The 23,869-nt window shown below is 40.8% G+C and overlaps 1 protein-coding gene across 3 annotated transcripts; it reads right to left on the bottom strand.

Moving 5' to 3' along the window:
• Positions 1-12,387: 12,387 nt before the first annotated feature.
• LOC125041128 (nucleosome assembly protein 1-like 1) lies at positions 12,388-23,516 on the bottom strand. 3 transcript variants are annotated; one of them, XM_047635901.1, is made up of 8 exons: positions 23,432-23,516; positions 20,454-20,664; positions 16,931-17,035; positions 16,617-16,810; positions 16,222-16,516; positions 15,965-16,112; positions 15,452-15,619; positions 12,388-13,524 (listed from the first exon to the last, which is right to left on the bottom strand). In XM_047635901.1, the coding sequence occupies exons 2-8, from the start codon at positions 20,640-20,642 to the stop codon at positions 13,424-13,426; spliced, it is 1,200 nt and encodes a 399-aa protein (XP_047491857.1). In that variant the 5' UTR covers positions 20,643-20,664; positions 23,432-23,516; the 3' UTR covers positions 12,388-13,423. The 3 variants fall into 3 exon arrangements, with proteins under 3 accessions (XP_047491857.1, XP_047491856.1, XP_047491858.1); XM_047635900.1 differs by having other exon boundaries at positions 23,347-23,469; XM_047635902.1 differs by lacking the exon at positions 23,432-23,516 and having other exon boundaries at positions 20,517-20,664.
• Between the last annotated feature and the right edge of the window lie 353 nt (positions 23,517-23,869).

Below are 23,869 nucleotides of genomic sequence, written 5' to 3'. Positions count from 1 at the left end.
CATCTCACCGCACGAAGCAGACCACGCGGCACCAAGAAGGCCCTGTGATTGCGCCAGGCACTGTGACTCACTCTCAGGCCAGACGCCACACCACACCAGGGGAGTGAGGAAATCCCTGCCAAGCCAGACTGCTCCGGGAGAGTGAGGTCCTGTTTGGTCCTACCTGTGTTTTAGGTGTCCTATTTCTGTCACATTCTGTTCGTTTTACCTGTGCTTACCTGTATCCTACTTGCGTTAGCTCCTGTCTTCCAGTGTCCCATTTCTACTAGATCCTGCTAAGTTCTACCTGTCTTCTGAGTGTCATATTTCTGTTACATTCCTTAAATCTTATTTATGTTCCCAGTGTCCTATTTCTGTTAGATTCGACGTCCCAGTGAACTGTCCCTATTAGATCCTCTTCAGTCTGCCTGGGTGTTCTGATCCTACAATGGACGTCCTATCTCCCTGTTATATCCTTCTTACTTTTGTCATTCCTTTCAGACCAAGCTAACTAAAAGTTTCCACTTCCTATCATATCTCGCAAACGCTTCCCGCACCTTATCAGCTCCGTCCATGGTAGATCCCGACAGGCTACCTGCGTTCTAGGTATCCTGTACTTTCCAGATCTTCCTTAATCTGCCTCTGTTCTAAACGCCGTATCCTCAATAAATAGACTGCTAATTTTATTATTTTGGCTATCCAATCCCTGTTGCATCCTGCTTAAATGACCAAATGCTCTATCTCCTTTTTTTTCCCAACGTTTTCATCACCAACTCTTCTCGGTTCTCTCTTCTCTTTCCACCTAGCTAGTTAACCCAACTATTTGCCCTGTGAACTATCTATCCGTCCCCGTCTATGCGACTACTCGCCAATTTGCCAACCCGATATGTCTAGTCTGTCAGCCACGCCTAGCATCGACCTGCCAGTGAAAGACATCCCAGACAAAGCCAGTCCCGAGGCCAGCGTAGCCGCCACAGCCAGATTTATCCATCAACGCAGCCGGTGTCCCTGTCTGTGAGGTTTAATATGCCGGCGCAACCGATGTGCTTCACATTACGCTGCCGCCCGGAAGGAGAGGAGGCCCCCCGGGTTTTAAATTTAAAAAGCACGGGATAATTTTTCCCTTGTTTTCAAAAGGGAAGGAGGGGGGAGGGGGAGTGGGGAGTGGGGATGGGGTGGGTGGGGGGGGGGGGGGGGGGGGGGGGTTTGGGGGTGAAAATGGGGGAAGGGGTGGGGTGGGGTGAGGGGGGTTGAGAGTGGAGTGGGATTTACGATGGGAGGGAAGAGTTCGGGGAAAAATCCCAGGGGATGCTCTTTCCACAAGCAACATCGAAAAAAATAAATATAAAAATTACACTAATAAACAACACACAATATCACCATCACTAACAAAAAAACAAAAAAATTACCCCAATCAAACATGCTAACACGCAACCGCGGAAAAAATTTTAAAAACTTATCACAAAATAACAACGCTACTTTCCCCCCCAAAAAACCCCCCCAGCATTTGGGAAAAGGTTAAAAGTCCTTTTCACATCCACACTTTCGGCCCGGGGGATTTGGGTTCAATCCAACACGCCCCCGAAAAACACCACTCCATAAAACATTCCATTCCCGAGAAGAGAATTAGAAGGTGTTTTAGAAGGGTAGGGAGGAGGGGGGAGGGAGGGAGGGTGGAGGGAGGGAGGGAGGAAGGGAGGGGGGGGGGGAGGGAGGGGGGAGGGGAGGGGGAGAGGAGAGGGAGAGGGGGGGGAAAGGGGAGAGAGGGGGGGAGAGAGAGAGAGGGGAGAGAGAGGCACGGGGGAAAGGGAGAAGAGGAGGGAGGTCACTATGGGGAGAATTGGGGGGGGGGAAAAGGGGGAGGAAGGAGGGTGCGGGGGGGAGGGGGGTGAGGAGGGGGGTGGATAAAGGGGTATTGGGGGGTGGGCGGGGTGGGGAGAAGTAGAGGGTGGATAAGAGGGACAAACAGAGAGGAAGGGAGAAAGGGGAGGGAGGGTGAAAGAAGGGTGAAAGAAGGACATGGGGGTAGAAACCCAAAGGGGAAGGGGGGGGGGGGGCTTTACAAGAGAAGTGGGACAAGAATGCGAGATGAAAAGAAGCACCCCAGGTAGGGAGAGAAGCAATAATAATAAAAAAGAAATGGAGTGGAAGAGGGAGGGAGGGAGGGGGGGGAGGTGAGCTTCTTTTGGGCTCTGACCCCTTGTATTAGCTTCGGACGATAAGCTGCTCCACGACTGCTGCTTCCCCTCATGGAACCACTTTCCCTTCCCTTCCCATCCCCCCCTCCCTCCCTCCCTCCCTTTTCCTTTCCCTCCCCCCCTCCCTCTTCCCTCCCCCCCCCCTTTTTCCTTTTCCTCCTCCCCTCAACCTTCCCCCCTTTCCCCTCTTCCCCCCCCCTCCCCCCTCCCCCTTTTTTCCCCCTTACTCTCTTCCCCTCACCTCGCCCCCTTCCCTTTTCCTTTCCACTCCCCTGCCCTTCCCCTCCCCCCCCCCCCACCATACACAACTTTCACCACCTTTCTGTCTCGAAATGAAGGGAATAAGAGAATTAACGGTTGGTTCTAACCCCAACGCAAAAAAAAAAAAAGAGAGAAAGAGGGGGGGGGGAGGGGCGATAAGGGGAAAAGGGGGGGAAAAGGGGGGGGGGGGGGGATTGGGAAGGAAAGGGGGAGGGGGGGGGGGATTTTAAAAAAAGGGAAGTGGAAAGGGAGGGGAAATCTTGATCTGAAAAGCTTACTTACAAAAAAAGTTAGTTCTTTAAATAAGCAAGTAAAAAAATATATATATTTTTTTTTTTTTTTAAGAGGGAAGGGGGAATGGAGGGAAAAAAGGGGAGGAAGTGAATTGGGAGGGAGTAGGAGGGGAAATGTGGGGGGGAGAGAAGGGGAAAAAAGGGGAAATATGGAGGGGGAAAGAGTTTGGGGGGGGGGGTGGGGGGGGGGGAAAAGGGGGTTTACGAGGAGAGAAATTGGCGGAAAACCCGCCCCAAGACCCTAAGAAGTCAAAACGATCAAGAAACTCGATCGCAAGCGCTGATGTCACGATGTCACTGGTTTGCCCCTATCGCTGAAAATCCCCCCTCATACTCTTTCAGAACAATAATGGGCGTCGGGTGATTGTAGAGTCTCTGTAACGGCTTTAGTCAAACATCGGGCGTCGGGGAAATATTATGACAGAAAACCCTTTACACAAAAAGGCTTGTTGAGGTTCATTTCTTTCTTTATATATATATAACTTTTTATGGGTTGTTTATTTCTTTATATATAGGTACGCGCGCGCGCGCACACACACACACACACACACACACACACACACACACACTCTGATATTCTTAAACTCAATTCAACAAGCATTTCCCCAAACCAGACATTCTACAACACCTGACCAAACCCAAATAAACAAAGAACAGGAACGAACAGTCCGTAGCAACCAAAGAACAGGAACGAACAGTCCGTAACAACCAAAGAACACAACAACCAACGGCCGATACCAGCCAGCTCGCCAACTCTCATTCAACCTTTCATTCCAATCAGAAATAATCTAACAAGCAAAATCCCCGGCATTTGACCCCAACCTGTTTTCGGTCCTTTTGTCTGTTCTTGCGGGGTCGTCGCTGAGTGTGGCGTTTGTTGTAGTGGGGCCCGAGTCAGGATGTAGGTTTAATGGTCGTCGCCGAGTGAAGGTGTAGGTTTTAATGGTCGTCGCCGAGTCAGGATGTAGGTTTAATGGTCGTCGCCGAGTGAAGGTGTAGGTTTAATGGTCGTCGCCGAGTGAAGTTGTAGGTTTAATGGTCGTCGTCGAGTGAAGTTGTAGGTTTAATGGTCGTCGACGAGTGTAGTTGTAGGTTTAATGGGTGCGAGTGTTTTGTGGGTTTAATGGTTTTCCCCCCCTAAATTTTTTTCCCCCAGGATTGTTTTTTAATGGCCCCTTTTTTTCGGGGCGAGTCGTATCTTTCGCTAAAGGTGTCGCGAGTCTTGTCGATTGTGGTGGTCACCCCCAATCAAAAAAAGTTCGCCGAGGGTGTTCGTCACCTGTGCGCCGCGTCACCCGACCAAGTGTGCAGGGGGGCAGTGTCGCGTAGACGAGCCGCCAGAGATTTGACGAGTTTTTGTCGAAAACCTCGGGGGAGGGCCCCAAATTCCCGACGCAAGGGGCCCCAACGTGTAAAAAACAAAGGAGTGTATACGCATACGGTGTGTAAGTAAGTGCACAGTAGCAGGGCATGTACTAGTAAAGAAATAATTTATACTCGCTCTCTTTTATACATAATTAAGTGTTATTTGTAATAAAATATTGTGGATTTCAAAGCATAATTGTGTGCTTTGTGCATGGTTGTACATGTACTGCGTGCTTTTTGGGTGTGTGTGTTTTGTGGGGGGGGGGGGGGTTGCAGTGTGTGTGTATGTTTGGGGTGTGTGTTTTGTGTATGTTTGTATATTTTTGAGGGCTTTTAAATATGTATGTTGTATATTTTTTTGCATAAAATGTTATATGTACGTATGAGGGTATGTATGTATGCATGTATGTATGTTGTGTGTACTTTATATGGGGGGGGGGGGCGTGTGTGCGTATGCTTGAGGGAGAGAGAAAGAGGATGTATTTATACATATGTATATATATGTGTGTGTGTGTGTGTGTGTGTGCATATATATACATATTATGGGGCACGCGTTTGCAGGGCATGCCGCCGAAGGGCCGCCACACACACACACACACGTGCGTGTGTGCTTATTGTTCGTGAATGTGTCCACGTATTAATAAAGCTACGACTATATGCAGAAATTCATTTTTTTAGCACGGAGGAAATGACATGACTCCCCAGACTGACACGACCCGACCTTCGCATGCATTCCTACTTCACCTCATCCACGCTGCGAAAGACAATACACGGTTACCACACAGAAGAAGAAGAAGACATACCGCGATATTCACGGGGCCCGTTTAAAAAAGTGTGCATCACCCCTTTCCCCTTCGGTGCAAGATAGTGTCAAGAAGCCACTCAGGTAACTCAAACTCTGCATTGCCCTCGTCTGCAATTGCATATCCCTTTGCTGTGTTGGGCTGGCCTTAATGCTACAGCTCTTATGAAAGGTCGATGCTCGAAAGGTGGTGGTGGTGGTGGTGGTGGGGATGGTGTTTGGGGTGGTGATGGTGATGGGGTTTGGGGGGGTGGGTTGGGGGGGTGGGGCTGGTGTGGTGATGGTGGGGTGGGGGGGGGTTTGGGGGTTGGGGGGGGGGGGGGGGGGGGGGTGGTGGGGGTGGGGGGTGATGGTGATGGTGGGGTGGGGGGGTGATGGTGGGGTGGGGGGGGGTTGATTGGGGGGGTGGGGGGGGGTTGGGGGGGGGGTTGGGGGTGGGTGGTTGGGGGTGGGGGTGATTTGGGGGTTTGTTTGGTGGTGGTGGGGGGGGGGTGTGGTGGGGGGTTGGTGATGATTACAGTGGAGTGTGTTGTTACGAGATGATTTTGATGAGACACCTTTTGCAATATTTAATATTATCTTTAAAAAAATAAAAACCAAAAAAAACAAAAAAAAAAACCCAAAAAAAAAAAAAAAAAACAAAAAAAAAACCAAAAACCAAAAAAAACAAAAAAAACCAAAAAAAACAAAACCAAAAAAAAACCAAAAAAAAAAAAAAAAACCAAAAAAAAAAAAAAAAAAAACCAAAACAAAACAAAAAAAACAAAAAAAACAAAACAAAACAAAACCAAAAAAAAAAAAAAAAAAAAAAACAAAAACAAAAAAAACAAAAAAAAACAAAACAAAAAAAAAAACCAAAACCAAAAAAACAAAAAAAAAAAAAAAAAAAAAAAACAAAACAAAACAAAAAACAAAAAAAAACCAAAAAACAAAAACAACAAAACCAAAAACAAAAAAAACAAAAAAAAAAACCAAAAACAAAACAACAACAAAAAAACAACAACAACAAAAAAACAAAAAAAAAAAAAAAAAAAAAAAAAAAAAAAAAAAAAAAAAAAAAAAAAAAAAAAAAAAAAAAAAAAAAAAAAAAAAAAAAAAAAAAAAAAAAAAAAAAAAAAAAAAAAAAAAAAAAAAATAATAACAGTAATAAGATGACAGCAACAAAAAAATCCGAGCAGCGCCGAATTCCCAAATCACAAGAGGCCTTAATGAGAAACCCTCACTCCACATCAAACGCCGCAAATTGTTTCGCTAAACACGTGGAACCTTTTCACGGGATCCTCCTTTGCTTCCCGCGGGAAAAAAAAAAAAAAAAAAAAAAAAAAAAAACACACAGGGCGGGATAAAGCACCTTGTGTTTGCTTGTTTGCATTTCTTTTCTCTCTCTTCGTGCCTCTAGGGGACGGAGCGCTTCTCGGCATGAAATGACGGAGGATACGGGGAGGGGAGAGGGTGAGAGGGGGAGAGGGAGAGGGAGGGGGGGGAGGGAGGGGGGAGAGGGAAAAGGGAGGGGGAGAGGGAGAGGGAGGGGGAGAGGGAGAGGGGAGGAGGGGGAAGGGGGAGAGGGGGAAGGGAGGGGGAGAGGGAGAGGGAGAGGGAGGGGGAGGGAGGGGAAGAGGGGGGGGAAAAGAGGGGGGGGAAAGGGGAGGGAGGGGGGAAAGGGGGAGAGAGAGAGAAAAGAGAGAGGAGAGGAGAGAAAAGAGAAAAGAGAGAAAAGGAGAGGGAGAGGGAGAGGGAAGGGAGAGGGAGAAGAGGGGGGGAGAGAGAGAGAGAGGAGTGAGAGAAGGGAGAGAGAGAGGAAGGAGAGGGAGAAAAGGAGAGGGGGGAGAGAGAAGGAGAGAGAGGTGAGAGAGGAGGGGAAAGAGAGAGAGAGAGAGAGAGAAGGGGGGGGAGGGGAAGTACACTAGTATTTTAGCTTTATGGCTCAGATAACATCGGCACTAATACCATTCTTATTTAGCTCATTCTTATCGTCGGCGTTCACGTAAACAGCAATATCACAAACTTTACGCCTTCACAATTGTCACCATTTTTTATCGCTGATCTTATCATGACGAACTTTTTACTTTCATCGATCATCGCTCGTGACAGTAGGCAGACAAACATTCCCAGAGTACACTGGCTGGCGATGTTTGATTATTTGCCAAATATCCGCTGGTCACGAGGCGCCACACATACAAAAAATACAAAAAATACAGACAAACATTTTCAAAAAAACAAAAAATACAAACATACAAAATACAAAAGACAAAAAAGACAAAAATACAAAAAATTTCAAAAATACAAACATAAAACATAATACACACACACACACACAAACACAAAAAAAACCCATACAAAATACCCCTCACTTTACTTTACTCCCCCACCCCTCCCCTCTCACTCTCACTCTCATCTCACTCTCACTCTCACTCTCACTTCACTCTCACTCTCACTCTCACTCTCCCTTCACTCTTCTCCTCTTTCTCTCTCTCTCTCTCTCTCTCTCTCTCTCTCTTCTCTCTCTCTCTCTCTCTCTCTCTCTCTTTTCCCCTCTCATTCACTCTTACTCACTCTCTCCCCCACTCTCTCCCCTCACTCTCACTTTACTCCCTCCCCTCTAAAATTCCCCCAACCCCATCCCCCATCATTGGGTGCCTTTTATTCTCGCCCCACCTACTCCCTCCCAAGTTGGACTTCCACTCGGACCAGCACATTCACTATTGCCATGATTATCCATTGATTCCTCGCCGTTGCCAGACACCTTTCCCCCGATGATCCCTCAATTTTGTCTTGAAAATGTTTTTTGGGGCCATGTTTGGGCTTGGTGCCACAGCCGGGGCAAAGGGGTTGAGGGAATCTTGACGGCAGCCGTGGTCTTCAGTTGCCCTTAATTAACACGTGGAGTCTCATTCATTAGCCAGTGCCACAGTTTATGCATTTGCTTTTAAATGAGATTTATTCCGCGCAACAAAATGGTCACACAATAAACTAAATAAACGAATAATAAAACAATAAATAAATGAAAAAAAATATTTAAAAATTTTAAAAATAAACAGAAAAAAAATCACAAACAAAATAAAACATTTAAAACGAGCTAAAAAAAAAAAAAAAAAAAAAAAAAAAAAAAAAAAAAAAACATTATAAACAAAACAAAAAAAACGATAAACAAAATAAAAGAAGAGAAACAAAATTTAAAAAATAAGCAAAAAAAAAAAAAAAAACTTCATATATCACGATCAAGAGATAATAAACAGACAGCATACACTCCCGAGTAGGTTCACGTGTCCTGCGGGGAAATTTAAAAAATCAAAACGGGGGTTCCCCTCGGGTTTTGACTTTGCAAGTTCAAGTCTTGTCCCGTAACCTTTTGGGTTTAAGGGCCCGGGGCACTGAAGAAAAAGGGAAGCTAACGTGTGCGTGCGTTGTGCGTGTGCGTGTGCGTGTGCGTGTGCGTGTGCGTGTGCGTGTGCGTGTGCGTGTGCGTGTGCGTGTGCGTGTGCGTGTGCGTGTGGTGTGTGTGTGTGTGTGTGTGTGTGTGTGTGTGTGTGTGTGTGTGTGTGTGTGTGTGTGTTATTCGGCGTTTACAGTTGGGTGGGTAGGTAAAAGTGTGGCTAAAGTATGCGCAAATGTCGTATCTAGAAAAGATTCTTAGCATGGATAGCTTTAGTGAACATCCATCAAGGCCTATGAGCAGCCTTCAAAACATTATGCCTAACTACAAGATGAGACGGGCCGACACTGTACAAGATTCACGCTAAGCCTGACATTTACATATGTTTTAACCACTATGTAAGTAATGACAAAAAAATGGTCTTAAAGTTTAAGTGTTAAATTAATACTGACGCGTTAACGGAAAATACAGCTATTATTATTTACACATTATGTTCGTGTCTTAGTGAATTAAAACATGACTTTAGTAAACATAAAATGGTCTCTGTCTACAGCCTAGTCTCTAAACACACTGCAAATTCCATCTGTCAAATGCTATACAAAGTACTTTAGCACCTTATCAAGGGATAAGCAATAAGATTAAAAAAAAATAAAAGTGATATACGGGTCGTCAGGTGTCTTGTGTATCACCTGCAGGCATGACAACCATTCATTCATGAATCAATTACGAACCTCACTTCGAATTTCGGCCAACGGAGCACACACATGAAGCAGGTCAGTGCCGCGGCGAGGTTGCAAGTCGCGATGATCAATTATATACGTTGCTTGGTGTGTCGTGTGGGAGTGGCAGGTGCGGCTTATGTTACTTATTTCACTTTCGAAGATTCGGGAGGGAATATACGTATCATTTTGCACAGTTTATTAAATAATGCGATTCAAATCCCTTGACCACTGTCAATTAATTCCAGAAGCTTTGCAACTAGGCGCACCATTGCAGTCATTGGACAGCAAACAACAGAACACAAGCCTATACAGACAACCTTCCCGCACCTAGTTTCAACAACCACAAACAATCACCTACCCTGATTGACATCTTGAGACGATCCGGCGATATTAATCCTTTGTCCGCTTTTGAAGTGACATCCCGCGAGAGAGTCTACGAGTAACACCACCTGCCATTGCCTGTGTTTACAATCAACTGGCCAGACCAGCAGACGACACTCGGGCCGCGCGCGCAACCCAGCCAGCGGCGCGCCCGGCATCTGTGGGCGGCCCAGGCAACTACTCGCTATGCCGCACCGTCCTCCTCTCGTAAATGCGAGTTTTAGAGGTTGTGGCGCTTTTCTACTGCGACGTGTTCTATGATTTGTTTCAAACGGTTAATGTCCTTTATTCCTGCGATGTGGTTTGTTGGCGGTTTTGCTTTGATGTATAACAATTCCTTTGTGGACACCGCCACACCTCAAAAAAAGGTTGCCTTACCACACCCAGAAGATCCGATGCAATAAAATATTCCTTTCCACAGTTCTCTTTTTTTATGAGCTCTTTACCCTTCTGGCCCGGAACAATGTTCGGATTGCGTAGTCTGTCATATCTCTGCATTTTTCATCCTTTTTCCACATATAAAGTTTTGTGTAAGAGCAGGTCAATGACGATAGTATTTACAGAAAATTGTCCATGATATAACAATCATGTTTAAGATATATCCAGAGCAACGAGTATCTATGAAATGCATTTCGCTACTTTTTGTCAAAAAGATTAAGTAATGACATAGAATTACACAATTAATTGATTCGAAAGTGACACCATAATAATTCTCTGCCATCATATATACACCATGCTGGTGTTATTATTCATATTCAACATCCAAAATATGTTCCAATTAATATGTTTTTCCCAGCAAACGTTCATTGGAATTTCACTTGTACATAAAGTGACTTATTTTTCTTCTTAATCATTAATTAAAGATATATTATACGTATTCAGGAATTATGAAAAGCTGGTATATCGCGTACCAGGACTGTATTTGCAATGCACGATTAATTTTAGTATAGGACAAGTGAGTTGTCTTAACAAGCATCGTAATTTATTATTTACTAGTTCGTTATCTCAGCTCAGTTTAGTGCAGCTATTATCAGCATCGTCATAGTCAGTAACCCAATTCCTTATTTGCACCCAAACGAGGTAATTATTCATGTGCATATTCGTGGGCCACATGCACGCAGATAGAGAGACAGAAAGAAGGAAAGAAAAACGATATACAGAGATAGGTGAATGTTTAGGCAACTGTGTATAGTTATACTTAAAATGGGAATAAATGTCACAGCTGTAACAGTTTGCATATATTTCCCTGTAAATTTTCATAGATGTGTATTCGTGATCTTTCTTCTTAGCCTTCGAAAACTCCTTATTTACAAGCTCTGTTTTATTAGCTCTTTACCCTCTCCTGTTTACAGAATTAATCAATATTGTTACACTTTGTCTAAGTATGTTTGAAAACTCCCTAAAGATCCCCAATGGATGAGCTAACCGTTTCTTTACACCCTTTAACTTCGGTGTTTGAACATCTTGTATCCGCCAAAGTACACAAGCTTTGAAAATATCAGAGCGTAATCAAATAGCTACCATATGTATGTTAACATCAGAATTTTACAATATAGTAAAATTAACTTGAAAATAAAGTAAAATGTAGGTTGGAATATATGAGCTTTATTATTCCTTTTCTTTAGAAATGAAAATGTTGACTGAATAAAGAAAAGCTTTATTAAGCTTTACCCAACCTTTGGTAACATTAAACATGATTGGTTTATATAGATAAATGTGCTTAATTTCAAGTGTCATAAAACATTACTCTTTAAACATTATTAGTTATCATCACTAAACTTTTTTTTTTTACACATTAAACCTCTGATCAGTATGGTCTTCACTATCTCCACAGTTCACCTTAAGTTTGTAATGTGGAAATATTACCATTTGATTATAATTCATAGTGTGAAAGCACTTATTCAATGTCGTGTTTAGATTCCCCTATCATGCATAACTAGAATTAACTATTTTCAATATAAATTTACTCTATCCTAGTACAATTACGTAATTTATCATTTATGACTGCTACTGGACTCCAATAGCTCCATGAAACGTATGTGTATCATTTTATGACTGCTATACTACTACTACGATAGCTCTATGTAACATGTATAATGGCTTGCTCATTTAACTTCCTCCCAAGATTTTCAGTCTCAGTTGTTAATTCCTTAACCATTTTTGAACTACATATTTCAAGTCAAACTACAAAAGTTTATGAATAAAAAGTCAAAACCGTATCTGGTCTTTTATTAAATTCTTAAAATAGCATCATGGACATCTCACTGACGTGTTGAACTTAAACACTGGTTTGACTTACCACTTACTTCACTACTTTTAAATGGGAAATTATGGACCAAATATATTTTCTTCCACTATTAACACCCAAACTTCTCAAGCATGAATTTTCCAAGACCTTAATCCATATGGTTGGCTACTGACCAACCCATAAAGGCACTCCACATCCCCGCATCCATTCCTAGTTGCCATACATTAGACTAACTATTTTCTGCCCATTCAGTACAAATCCGTTTACACCTGCAATTGTTGGTAAGCAATGTATGGCAGCTTCATTTTTACCAATTAAGTTATTACTTAGTTTTGAAAGAACAATGAAGGCTTGAATTTATGTATAGCAATGCTCTGTATCTACCAAGTTTCTTAAAAGCAAAATTCAACCGTCTTAGCATAGTAAGCTCACTTTCTCCTTTACTTTGTTATTTCCTCATTCAAAAACTTAAGGTCCATCGATATCTACCAAAAATAACTTTGATTTGTAGGATATGCACCAACAAAATTACTTCCAAAGAAAACTATACATTCAAATAATACTAACTGTCAGGCATTCAAAGTAGAAATCTATAATCAAGTTCATCACTTGTAGTTTTTAAAGCTAGCAATACCTACCGAAGTTGTCTATTTCCACATCCTTACGGGCAATATCAAAATTCTTAAATGCATATACTGTAGGTAAATATAACTTCTTCAGACTTCTACATGTTAAGATACTTCAGGGGTTAAAAAAAATAAGAAATGAAAAAGAGCATATATATTAGCAGCTGTGGTAACAAAGCTATTACAATTATTTACCAAGCAGACTGGGTACAGTAAGTATCCATCTCTTCCCTAAATGGGCAATTTTGTAACAGGCAATGAAAGATTCGTTTTCTTTTCAACAATTTGTTATTCTCCTAGAGATAAAATGCAACAGCTCCATCATCACCCAACAGCATCGACATCCTTCTTGACTTCATGGCTGTTGTAATGTTCCACATTCAGAAATCTTTTTGAGAAATGCTAAAGATGTGGAGTAGTCAACAGCCATGCATCAGATCTCAAGCTTGGTATAATGCAATGACATTGGTACAAAAAGGGGTTCTCTAATAACCAACATAGACTTTGCAGAAAGAAAGTGCACAATTTTTATATGCATTATATCACAATGAAGAGAACTTAGTACCCTCATGGATGAACCTCATAGAACCGAGCATGCTGGTTCTACAGTGAACTGACAGGTATTTAGGCAGGTTTGTCCAGAGTATGTTAATCTAGCCAAGAGTACCGAGCCTCCATAAAGCAACGGTTGTCATTTACAGTTACTATATTGTACATACTTTCAAGCTTACAATAAATCTCTTAACAAATTAACCAAACCACCTCTGAATATGACAACCATTGTCATGACTGCTCAATTTACATTTTGCTAGTATCATACACTGGGTGCTACAAAGAAATCTGGGGTAGGGCCACTGTAGTAGACAATCTTGACAGTTTATGCACTACATTATGTAGGGCAACAACACTGTTGAACAAGAAAACTATGAACAGCTAAACAATTTCGAAAGTACATAGATTTCCTTAAGTTCTGGCCTGCCATGAACAGAACAGATATAGCACTCTGGTTAACAATCTGGCACACCTACAATTGTATGCACATTGTAAAGAAAAACTACTTGTAATCTTGAAATCCAGAAAATAAAGTTTTCCCCACATCACAGAAATCTAACTGGCAAGACCCCAGATGCTGCCTTTACACGTCACTGAAGAGAGACCTATTTTGTAGAGGGAGGTCACTGCTGTTTACATTCAGCTTGCTGATCCTTAGCAGCCTTGTCTTTAGATGGATCATAATCTGGGTCATCTTCCTCCTCATCCTCTTCACCTTCTTCACCTAAAATAAAAAAATAGGAAAATATGAACCAACAAATAGTAAAAAACTTTTGCAAGAATAACAGCCCCAAGTTCTACCAATTGGGGCAGAGATACTGTATATCAGATTTCTTTATATAAAGGTTTGTTGTTCAAAAGCAATGGACAAAATTATGAAGCACTAAGTACGTCTCATTTATATTGGATTTGAACTTTCACTGTCATGTTTACCAAGAGCAATGATAGCAGGAATGTATTGTGTTTAGAATGCAGTGTGCAGCTTCAAAGCATCTATTGTTATGGCTCAAGTTTTTATTCCTCACTGCCTGCAGAGGTCTTTCACTCCAGGTGATTGGTCAAATACCAGCAAATAATTGTGTAGTTCATTCCAAGTATATACTCCAGGTTGAAGACTTGCTTAGTCATATCCTATGGAACAAGACCTCTAGCTAGCATTTTTTCCTTTAAACTAATTAGTTTCACTATGACTGGGCCAGTGAATTTGGGAGACCATACCCATGCATTCTTGTTCACACACTACTTTTACGGCAAAGCATCTATTACTAAAATCTTAAATTTTCAAGCTCTTAGGATTTCAAATTGCACACATGCATGTAACCAACAACTAAGACAAATGTTATCTAAAACTCGCAGAAATGCGCAAAAATAAGTTAGTCTCCTGTTAGTATACCTGAACTTCTGGGTGATGCTATGGTGCTACACTGAACTGATTATTGACCCTGTGAAATACAACAATCTGTCATTTAGCAACAATTTTTTTTTGAGGATGTGTATTCTAAAAAAAATTCCATAACAGGAACAACAAACCTTCAAATGATACACAGCAGTCAATATCATTCATTAAAAAAAGCTTTTTCATACAACTTACCAGTAAACTATGGATAAAAATGCACCACATCCGGCTAAATATAAAGCAAGATTATACTTCAGGAATTTCTACATTCACTTACCCCATCCCAGAGAAGCTTTTATGAAGTGTGTATTATAGTTATATCCACATATGAAATAACTACAAATATCTATAATGCTAATATTACATTTTTTGGAACATGTCTGACCATTTCCTCAATAGCTCACCTGACTTAGCAGTACAAAACCTGCCATTTTGTCCAGCTCAGCATAATATACCATAAGCAGGACTAAATTCAAGAGTAGAGTAGATCTTTGGTATAATTCTCAATTTTTTCATTCTAGCTCTTTACATGGCTTACCATAATAATAATAATAATCTGCCATCCATATTTCATTAGAGAAATGGAATCTCTATAAAGCAAAAATAATTTATGGTTATGGTTTAAACTTCTCTTAACAGAATTGGAACAGTTCTTTTCCTTGGTATTAAACCTTAAGCCATTAAACCAAACTTTAGTCCATATCTTGCCCTTTGTCGTCACTTCTCCAGCAAGATTGCCGATTACATCCAGTCATCTGGAGGTCTTTAGATAGAATGCATGTAAAGATCTAAAGGATGGCACATTTAACCAAGCCAAGCTATTCCAGTATTCCTCTGGAGAAGGGTTAGCTTATATAAAACCCTAAACTCAAGGGAAGGGAGGGTATTTACCTCCTTCATAAACAAGATTACAGGTTCTAGACTGGAGATTCTAGACAACTCTGCTCAATGGTTCTAGTTTACCAATCCCTAGAAAACTACTCATTTGTAACCTCAATTTTACTAATCAAACAAAGATCCAATCATTAGTTCACCAATATCCTTTTATACCATATGTATCTTATTGCAAACTTCAATAGTTTATCCGTGAATGGAACTAATTAGATCAACTATCAAATCAAAGCATTATTTCCTAAAAAGCCTTTTTGATCAGAAATGTTAATTTAGCCATTTGACATCCTCACTACCAGGAGTACTGCAGTAATAACTTGCAGCAGCAGAATGCAAGTCTATACTTGTTTCATCAACAACCCACCTTCCTCTCCCTCTTCCTCTTCAAAATCTTCATCATCAAGGGCTTCTCCAGTGAAGAAGAGCACAGCTCGTGGAACAATACGCTCCCTGATGTAATGACCAATCTCAAAGTCTGCAGTCAAAAGAGCCTGGGTGTCCTCATCCATCTCTTCATCAGTATCCTCAGGAACTGTGAATAAAAATTTGTTGAAAACTTCTATATTTATACATTACATAGTAAAAAAAAAAAAAAAAAAACTAAACAATTATGTGTTTTTCTTTTGATGATTAAGCTACAAGTTGTTAACTTGGTTGAGATGTATTTAACTTTATATGCATATCTATTTTTTTCACAATATTGCAATGCAAATTTAAAATAAATTAATTTGATCTCCCACACACAAAAATGTAAGTTTGAAATATATACAGTAGTTTATAAACTAAGTAAAAATCTAGATTTCAGTGTGGATAAAGATTTTCACTTAGCTGAACATCAGTAACAACAAAGTAGCTCAGATTAAATAATTTAACAAACCTGGTGGTGGATTGAAGAAGTTGAAAAAGGAGTCATTCTGTACAGTCTTAGTTATTGTCCTAACAGCTCCTCGTGACTTGTGCTTCTGCTTCTTCTTGATGGTCTTTACTGTAACATTCTTGCCCTTCTTCCAGTCTATGGTACAACCCTGTAATGATTTCAGAACTTGACATTATATTTTCTGTAAGAGTACACGTTTTTGAAAATTTGTATATACTGAATCAGAATTTTCTCCTCTCTCTCTCTCTCTCTCTCACCTTGCACTTAAAGATTTCAGGTCCTTCAAAGCTGAAGGGGTCTTCCTTGTCTGGCGCACACTTCATTTCATAGTACTTCGTTAGAACTTTGTTTGTGAAGAATTCATTTTCCGAGAAATAGAATTCTAAAGTGAAGCCCATGGGTTGATCATGGAACTTAAGCTGGATATCATTTAAATGCTTTAAGATGGGTTCATCATAATCCTGGACCATTTCTGATAGAAGGTCAACATTTTTGAAGATGGTCAGCCAGAACTCAGGAATGCCCTTTGTGTTTTCATCAAAGTCATGTAACCTGGGGAACAACAAAAGTTATTAAAAATGTCAAGTAACTTCTCCATCGACAGGTACTATAATTCACAACAGCACTCAACTATAAAAAGGACAGTACTTACTTTGTGTCATCTTTTTCATCAGCATTGCCCTTTCCGTCAATCTTAGCCTTGTCTTCCATGTCTTTACACAAGTCCTTCTCATCCTCTTCATCATCAGAGGGGAAGTCGCATTCTTCTTCATTAGGTTCGTATTCGGCATTGACTACAAGTTTACGTTTTTCGTATAAAGCTTGGTGAAGTTTGTCATACTTAACCTATAAAGCAAGCATTTAATTATTAGTACCTATAAAGTATGTAGCAGCAATCAAAGAATGATAAACACTATAGATATATGGAATCATTTGAAGAGCAAAGGTAGAAAACCATTCACATACCTCTAGCGCATGGACTTCCTTGTAGAAGTCAGCTTCTAGATCTGTGTATTGGAGCTGTAGCTTTTTCAATGCCTTAATGCGTTTCTTTACAACAACTGGGAGAGACTGTAGGAAAACAAAATCAAAGCCTTTCAACATATGATTACCTTCTTAATAATCTCAAATTTAAAATACAAGCCCCACTACTTCCCTAGTTATGGTTATTTTTAAATAATAAAATACCGAGACATCTGAACTTCCAGCAAAGCAATCAAATTACTTTTATCAATCAACTCTCAAAACTCTGTATATCAACATAGGTTTCTACATTAACCCCCATAACAAACAGCTTGGTTTACAGGGTACGGCTGTACACGAAGCAACAGAATAGAGCATGTGGAGCAGGAAGTTCCGCTACATGTAGCAGACTCCCATGCTCAGTATCTGGATGTTGCCAGAAATCCCCTTAGTTTATGACGCCAAGAGATTTCAGATACCCTGCCTCATTGGGTTCATGTAAAATTGTGTACATAATACAGAGGTATTGAAACATCTATCTATATAGTATAGAATTATAGTGCTTCATGTACTTGTACGTGTACATTTTAGCACCAGACATTTATGAAATGTTCTGTGCTGCATCTCAAAATATTCCCATGCTGGGCAAAAATCTCATGAACCTTGAGGTACCATCATCCACCTCTTGCTGGCACCCTCCCATCCATGCAGTATACTACCCTTGCTGTAGAAAACTTTAGAAGTAAAAGTTAAAAGGACCACTCTGCAAGACTCAAATGCATGAACACCATCCAATAGCACCACAAAGATGCCTCATGAACCTAAAGTCCTAACCCAAAAGGCTTTGCCCCCAGAACCCTTACCAACTGCCTTATTTCCCTAACTGGTGAATACTTTGAACTGTAAACACTGAGCCACTAAGAAAACTTTGGTTGCAGCACATTATCTAACCCATTGGAACCTGGTGACAGACCATTACACATTATAACATTTGGCTGAGGGCTGGATGACAAACATCAGTGAACTATGACTGGAAGAGCCCAAGCACAAGGAAGGCCATTATTTCCATGTACGGGATGCCATTTCTGCTCGCTGTGACTGACAGCACATGGGGTATTACAGAACACCAACTACTGTGGACAAGGGTTCGTGCGAGCCTACAAACCCCCACACTTCGGAGAGTTCCACTACAGCAAACTTGCTACCCATAAGTCACCAGCAAGTCGATTACTAAGCAAACTTTACATAATATATCCTTCCCAAAAGAATTTTAAGGTACCACCATTATCATTGTTATTACAATGGAAAGTTGTCTTTCACACACCAATACTGACCCATGCCTCAGGCAATATGCAGCCAACAACTCACTCCATTATACTGGCTGCAGAATTTATGATTTCAAGAAACAAGTCTGAGGGGGCTGTAAATCAATGCAAAAATGGCCAATCAAGCAAAGGGTTTACCACATTTAACTTCAAGCAGGTTCAACACCTGTGGCATGTAGGGAATTGACTCTGGGGCCTAAGGGTTTGAGAAGTCAACTGGGGGAAAAAAAAAAAAAAAAAAAAAAAAAAAAAATTACAACAGGACTAGTTGCCAAATGGGTTAAATTACCAGAGAGGTCTTGACATCACTGGAAATTGGCAGTTGGCTACCTTTGGGAGTGGGGAAGTTGTGGCACATTGACTGGTATATTTGAAACTTTTCTAGTAAAACTTTCATTGAATATTTCATTGTTACTGTGCAATGCCTGACTACTATGTAACCATTCTCTACAGTCCTATTCTAAAAATATTCATGTGGGCCAATTTGTACTGTTTCCCACAGCCATGTAGTACTGGGTAAAATTTGCTAGCAATGAAGAAAATGACCAAAAATAAGAATCCATCTATGGTATTACCTTTCCATACAAGAAAATTCAATGGCACTATAATAATAAAATTACATTCAGGCACAGGCAAAAAATAATGTCAGTAATGAAGAAAATGGGTCATGACAAATGCCCCACAGTAATTTCAGTGATTGAGTGGAGGTTATTGTACAACCACCAAAAGGGAAATATGGCAATCAGATGGGGTCTGGGGGGGGGGGGGAAGCCCCCTAGGTTTTTGAGTCATATGGGGATTGGCTTTCCCAGGAATGGCTGAGTAATAAGGCTTGATCTCAGAGGGATAAAGTCATTTTATAAACATTAACAACACTTCCATTTATATCATGTGAATGGAAAATAACATTCACACATTAAATGTTAATAAAGGAATAAAAATTGCTAGACTGGATGGCTGTAAGAAAGAAAGAAAGAAAAAGAGAAAGAAAAGAGAAAGAGAAAGAAAAGAGAAAGAGAAAGAAAGAAAGAAAAGAGAAAGAGAAAGAAAGAAAGAAAAGAGAAAGAGAAAGAAAGAAAGAAAAGAGAAAGAGAAAGAAAGAAAGAAAAGAGAAAGAGAAAGAAAGAAAGAAAAGAGAAAGAGAAAGAAAGAAAGAAAAGAGAAAGAGAAAGAGAAAGAAAGAAAAGAGAAAGAGAAAGAAAGAAAAGAGAAAGAGAAAGAAAGAAAGAAAAGAGAAAGAGAAAGAAAGAAAGAAAAGAGAAAGAGAAAGAAAGAAAGAAAAGAGAAAGAAAGAAAGAAAGAAAGAAAAGAGAAAGAGAAAGAAAGAAAGAAAAGAGAAAGAGAAAGAAAGAAAGAAAGAAAAGAGAAAGAGAAAGAAAGAAAGAAAGAAAAGAGAAAGAGAAAGAGAAAGAAAGAAAGAAAAGAGAAAGAGAAAGAAAGAAAGAAAAGAGAAAGAGAAAGAAAGAAAGAAAAGAGAAAGAAAGAAAAGAGAAAGAAAGAAAAGAGAAAGAAAGAAAAGAGAAAGAGAAAGAAAGAAAAGAGAAAGAGAAAGAAAGAAAGAAGAAAGAAAAAAGAAAAGAGAAAGAAAGAAAAAAGAAAAGAGAAAGAAAGAAAAAAGAAAAGAGAAAGAAAGAAAAAAGAAAAGAGAAAGAAAGAAAAAAGAAAAGAGAAAGAAAGAAAAAAGAAAAGAGAAAAAGAAAAAAGAAAAGAGAAAAAGAAAAAAGAAAAGAGAAAGAAAGAAAAAAGAAAAGAGAAAGAAAGAAAAAAGAAAAGAGAAAGAAAGAAAAAAGAAAAGAGAAAGAAAGAAAAAAGAAAAGAGAAAGAAAAAAGAAAAGAGAAAGAAAAAGGAAAAGAGAAAGAAAGAAAAAAGAAAAGAAAAAAAAAGAAAGAAAGAAAGAAAAAGTAAAAGAAAGAAAAAGAAATAAAAAAAGAAAAAGAAAGAAAAAAGAAAGAAAGAAAAAGAAAAAAGAAAAAGAAAGAAAAAGGCCAATATTCAAACAGGTTAGAATCAAAACGAGCACACATCTTTCCATGATTAGTTTTGTTAATAGCTCAGTGTGGAGTATCAAATCTTAGCTCATTCATAGCATCAGTACATTCATGAAACAAGGCAAAAGCTAGAATTCTCTCCTGAGCCAGCCTCTTCAGATCTAACTCCCTTGTGTACCATAGCTATCAATAAGCAAAGCATGTCAACTCACACTGATGTAACCAGAATGGGTTCCAAGGAAACGACGAAGCTTGGTCTGGAGGGCAGCCAGCACCTGAGGGTCCTTCATGAGCTTGTCTACCAACTCCTTGCGCTCTCCTCCCTCCTCCTCCTCCATCTCTTCCTCAGACATCTCCTCCTCGGTGGCGGATGTTGCTACTGCCTTCTCCGGGTCAGCCATTATTAATCTGCTTGGTCAAATGCTGAAAGAAAAAAATTATTATTCATCCCCATTCTTATCAAGAGCTTAGCTTTTACCTTCAGCTACTTGAAGGTACATTAACATAATTTGGATATTTCACTAGTGCTAACTATAATCACTATATACTAATAGAGGGGTGCTACAAATATTAACCCACCGAGTTTATTTTATTAATTTTTATGTATTGATGGCTACACTTGTACTAAGTCACTAATGATCAAATTCTGAGTACTGCCTATCTATCTCTCCCATTTACCCTTTTCCTTGCTTTTTGAAAATTGTATTACTGTTGGTAATGTCAAAAACATTTCAGTAGTTATGTCTATAATAACACCATTGCCATTCATAGATTTGGTTAAAGTCTCACTAATTGAAGGAAAGGGGAGATCAGGTAATATCAGGTCACAAGGTCTACTAATTAACTCCTTTGTGGCTAAGCACTAGCAGAGCCATTTTGTGCATACATTTCACAATTTTTTTTAAAGAGCACAGCATTATCACGGCAGCATAGTTACATCTTGCGTGTAATAAACTTTTGGTAAAAAAAAGTTCATTAATCTATCTTATTGAGCATAAGAAATAGAGTCGACACAGGTACAGCCGCCGCCGCTTCATTGTGAAGTAAATCCGCTGCATATCACCGCTCAGAGACTAAGTCCACAAGACCCTCACACAGCAAATTATTAACGAAACATTTTCTGGAAGTTGGCACAAAGTAGTAATAGAGGGGGGGAGGGGGGGGAGAGGATGGCTTATCTCCCCCCCCCCCCCCTTTAGGTAACAAAAGGTAGGAAAGGTTATGTTGGAAATTATGGGTTTAGATGCCACCCTGATTTTGGGACACCTCTCTAAAAAGCAGAGTATTTTGTGGATAGTCCGAGCGGTGGTATGCAGGTATGTTTCATCATTTCACGGTAAATATGAGTCACAGCTGTACCTGTGTTTATGACTTATGCTCTACTAGATGGTAGTGTCCAATTACCTGTGCGCCTCCCTTGCCATAACTTTATCCAAAATATCAAAATATGGTAATACTGCTATAGCTCAATAAGCAATATATGAACACAACTGCCACTTAAAATCCTATCACTTGCACAAAGTATAATAACTGCCTTGGATTGCCTAAATATTTGTTAAAAAAAAAAATAAATAAATAAATAAAATGCAAGTAGAAGAAAAGTGTTGGTTGCACATGTTAGGCTGAGCCCCACCCAGAAACCCCTGGAAGTGCCAGGCAAACAACTATTAATATGACCAATGTCTCTCCATATTATATGACCAAGGTTAAGCCAAGCATTTGTTGCTCATCTTTGAAATACAATGCATCTATTCAAGTTGCTGACTTTTAACTCTGAGGATCCCTACTTGGTTCAAATATTTAGACAGTATTAATGCATGTGAACAAACAGCATGTGAAACAAACATGCTGTTTGTTAATGAACACTTTTTTGCCAGCAACTTAATTCCCTTACACAACTATCTTTCTGGTGCTTCCATTTTTGTACCCTAAATGCATCATCTTAATTCCAATAGTCATTCACATTACTCATACCTAACCAAATGCAGCTATGTTATTACACAATACTTATCCAACATTTTCCCAGCCATAAACATTATCCAAGCTGCAGCCATCTAACCCACCATATGTCTCCTACCGCCAGGGGGAAAAACCTCCACACCCAGATCACACTACCAGCAACGCGGTGGGCAGCCCTTGCAATGGAGTACTTGCACGAAGTCCCTCCCGGTAACTTCTGTTAGTAACAGCTGACCCAATCAATACCCAGGTGTTTAGTTCTATCAAGAACACGGGTGAGCTCCCTCGCCTCTGCAACAAGCTGTATGTTGCTCGAATCCTCAACTCGGATTTAAGAATTGGTCACGTGGTCGTGCAACTTCACGTCGCTGCAAAGAAATGCTAACGATGACGAAAATGAGCTTTTTCGCAGCACATTACATTACGAAACGGCTACGAAACCCTGCGTTCCTCTTTAACCTTGGCTCCACCGCCGTGCAGCCACGGCTTAGCACATGGCCGGCAGCGCCTTGGCCTTCGTACGCTTATCAATCGGGAGCTTTTAGGGAAAGACCACCAATTCATCTCCTAGTAAAAAAAGATGGTTAATCCGGCGAGCTGGGCCACCACGTCGCCCAAACCGCCCGCATTCCACCCCTGCATGACCCGCCCTTGTCAATACTCCACCCGCGTCCAGGCCCTGCCTCCGCCCGGCCCTTTTCCGCCCACGATCGACCCAGAAAGCCGGAATATCCCCGAATCTATCCATGAACGTAATTCGGGGCGCCGTGTGTCCCCTGCCTGGCCCTGCGCCCCCACGCCCGCGCCGCCCATGCAAGGGGCGAGGGCGGCGCATGGCGGCCGCGGCGGCCCACGTGAGCGAGTCCAGACAAAGACTTGCTCGCCACCGCACTAATTAACGCGACCGAGGTGTCACCTCCGCAGCTAAAGGCCGCCGAGTCGTCGTCCACGAAGCACACCGATGAGCAAGACGCACTGGGAGATAATCGGCCGATTAACAGGCGAAATGCGCAGAGAAACAAGAACATGCGCTGCTGTGTCCTTACTTCGTCACAACCGCGCGTTTAAGACGTGGCCTTGGAATGTCTCGTTTTTCTAGCGGCAATTTATCGAAAACTACTAACAATTCATTTCACTTATACCTACAATGCTGTCGAAGGGAACTAGAATGGATTTACGGTTAATCCACGAAGGTATATCACGCCCTTTGTCAAGTGGAGCGCCGCCTCACCTTCTTCCTGCGAGATCCGGAGCCAGACAGGCGAACATGCGGCAAAGATGGCGGGAAACACCGGGTCACGTGACCATGAAGGAACACGAACGGAGGGGGGAGGAGAAAAGGACGCTGTAATCTTATATCGAAGTTAAAGTTTATTCGGCATTTCAATAATAGTTTAGTGTGTAAACTATTCAGTCACTAGACTTGTATTCCATAAATAAGTTTACCGAAAGATTATTTAGTATTAGATATTCCGTAAAAATTCGGAGATGCAGACTCTGACGTCACGTACAGAGCCAATCATAAAACTTCACAAGATTTGGCGGGAGAATGTAGAAGAGGGATGATTCATCAAGGGAATAGGCATGATTAATCTAAGAATGTCTATGGTTTCCTGAGGCTCGTACCTTTTATTAAATATTAGACTGTCTTTTTAATACTACCTCGGAT

Source organism: Penaeus chinensis, chromosome 30, assembly GCF_019202785.1.
Source record: "Penaeus chinensis breed Huanghai No. 1 chromosome 30, ASM1920278v2, whole genome shotgun sequence".
NCBI lineage: Eukaryota > Metazoa > Arthropoda > Malacostraca > Decapoda > Penaeidae > Penaeus > Penaeus chinensis.
The sequence above is the reverse complement of the archived record's forward strand: the minus strand, read 5'-3'. Positions and strand labels throughout refer to the sequence as shown.

Coding starts and splice junctions, on each gene's coding strand:
- LOC125041128 (XM_047635901.1), bottom strand. CDS start 20,642: ATGGCTGACCCGGAGAAGGCAGTAGCAACATCCGCCACCGAGGAGGAG. Junction 17,036..20,453: donor CCCATTCTGGTTACATCAGT/GTGAGTTGACAT, acceptor GTTTTCCTACAG/TCTCTCCCAGTTGTTGTAAA. Junction 16,517..16,616: donor GATGAAAAAGATGACACAAA/GTAAGTACTGTC, acceptor GTTGTTCCCCAG/GTTACATGACTTTGATGAAA.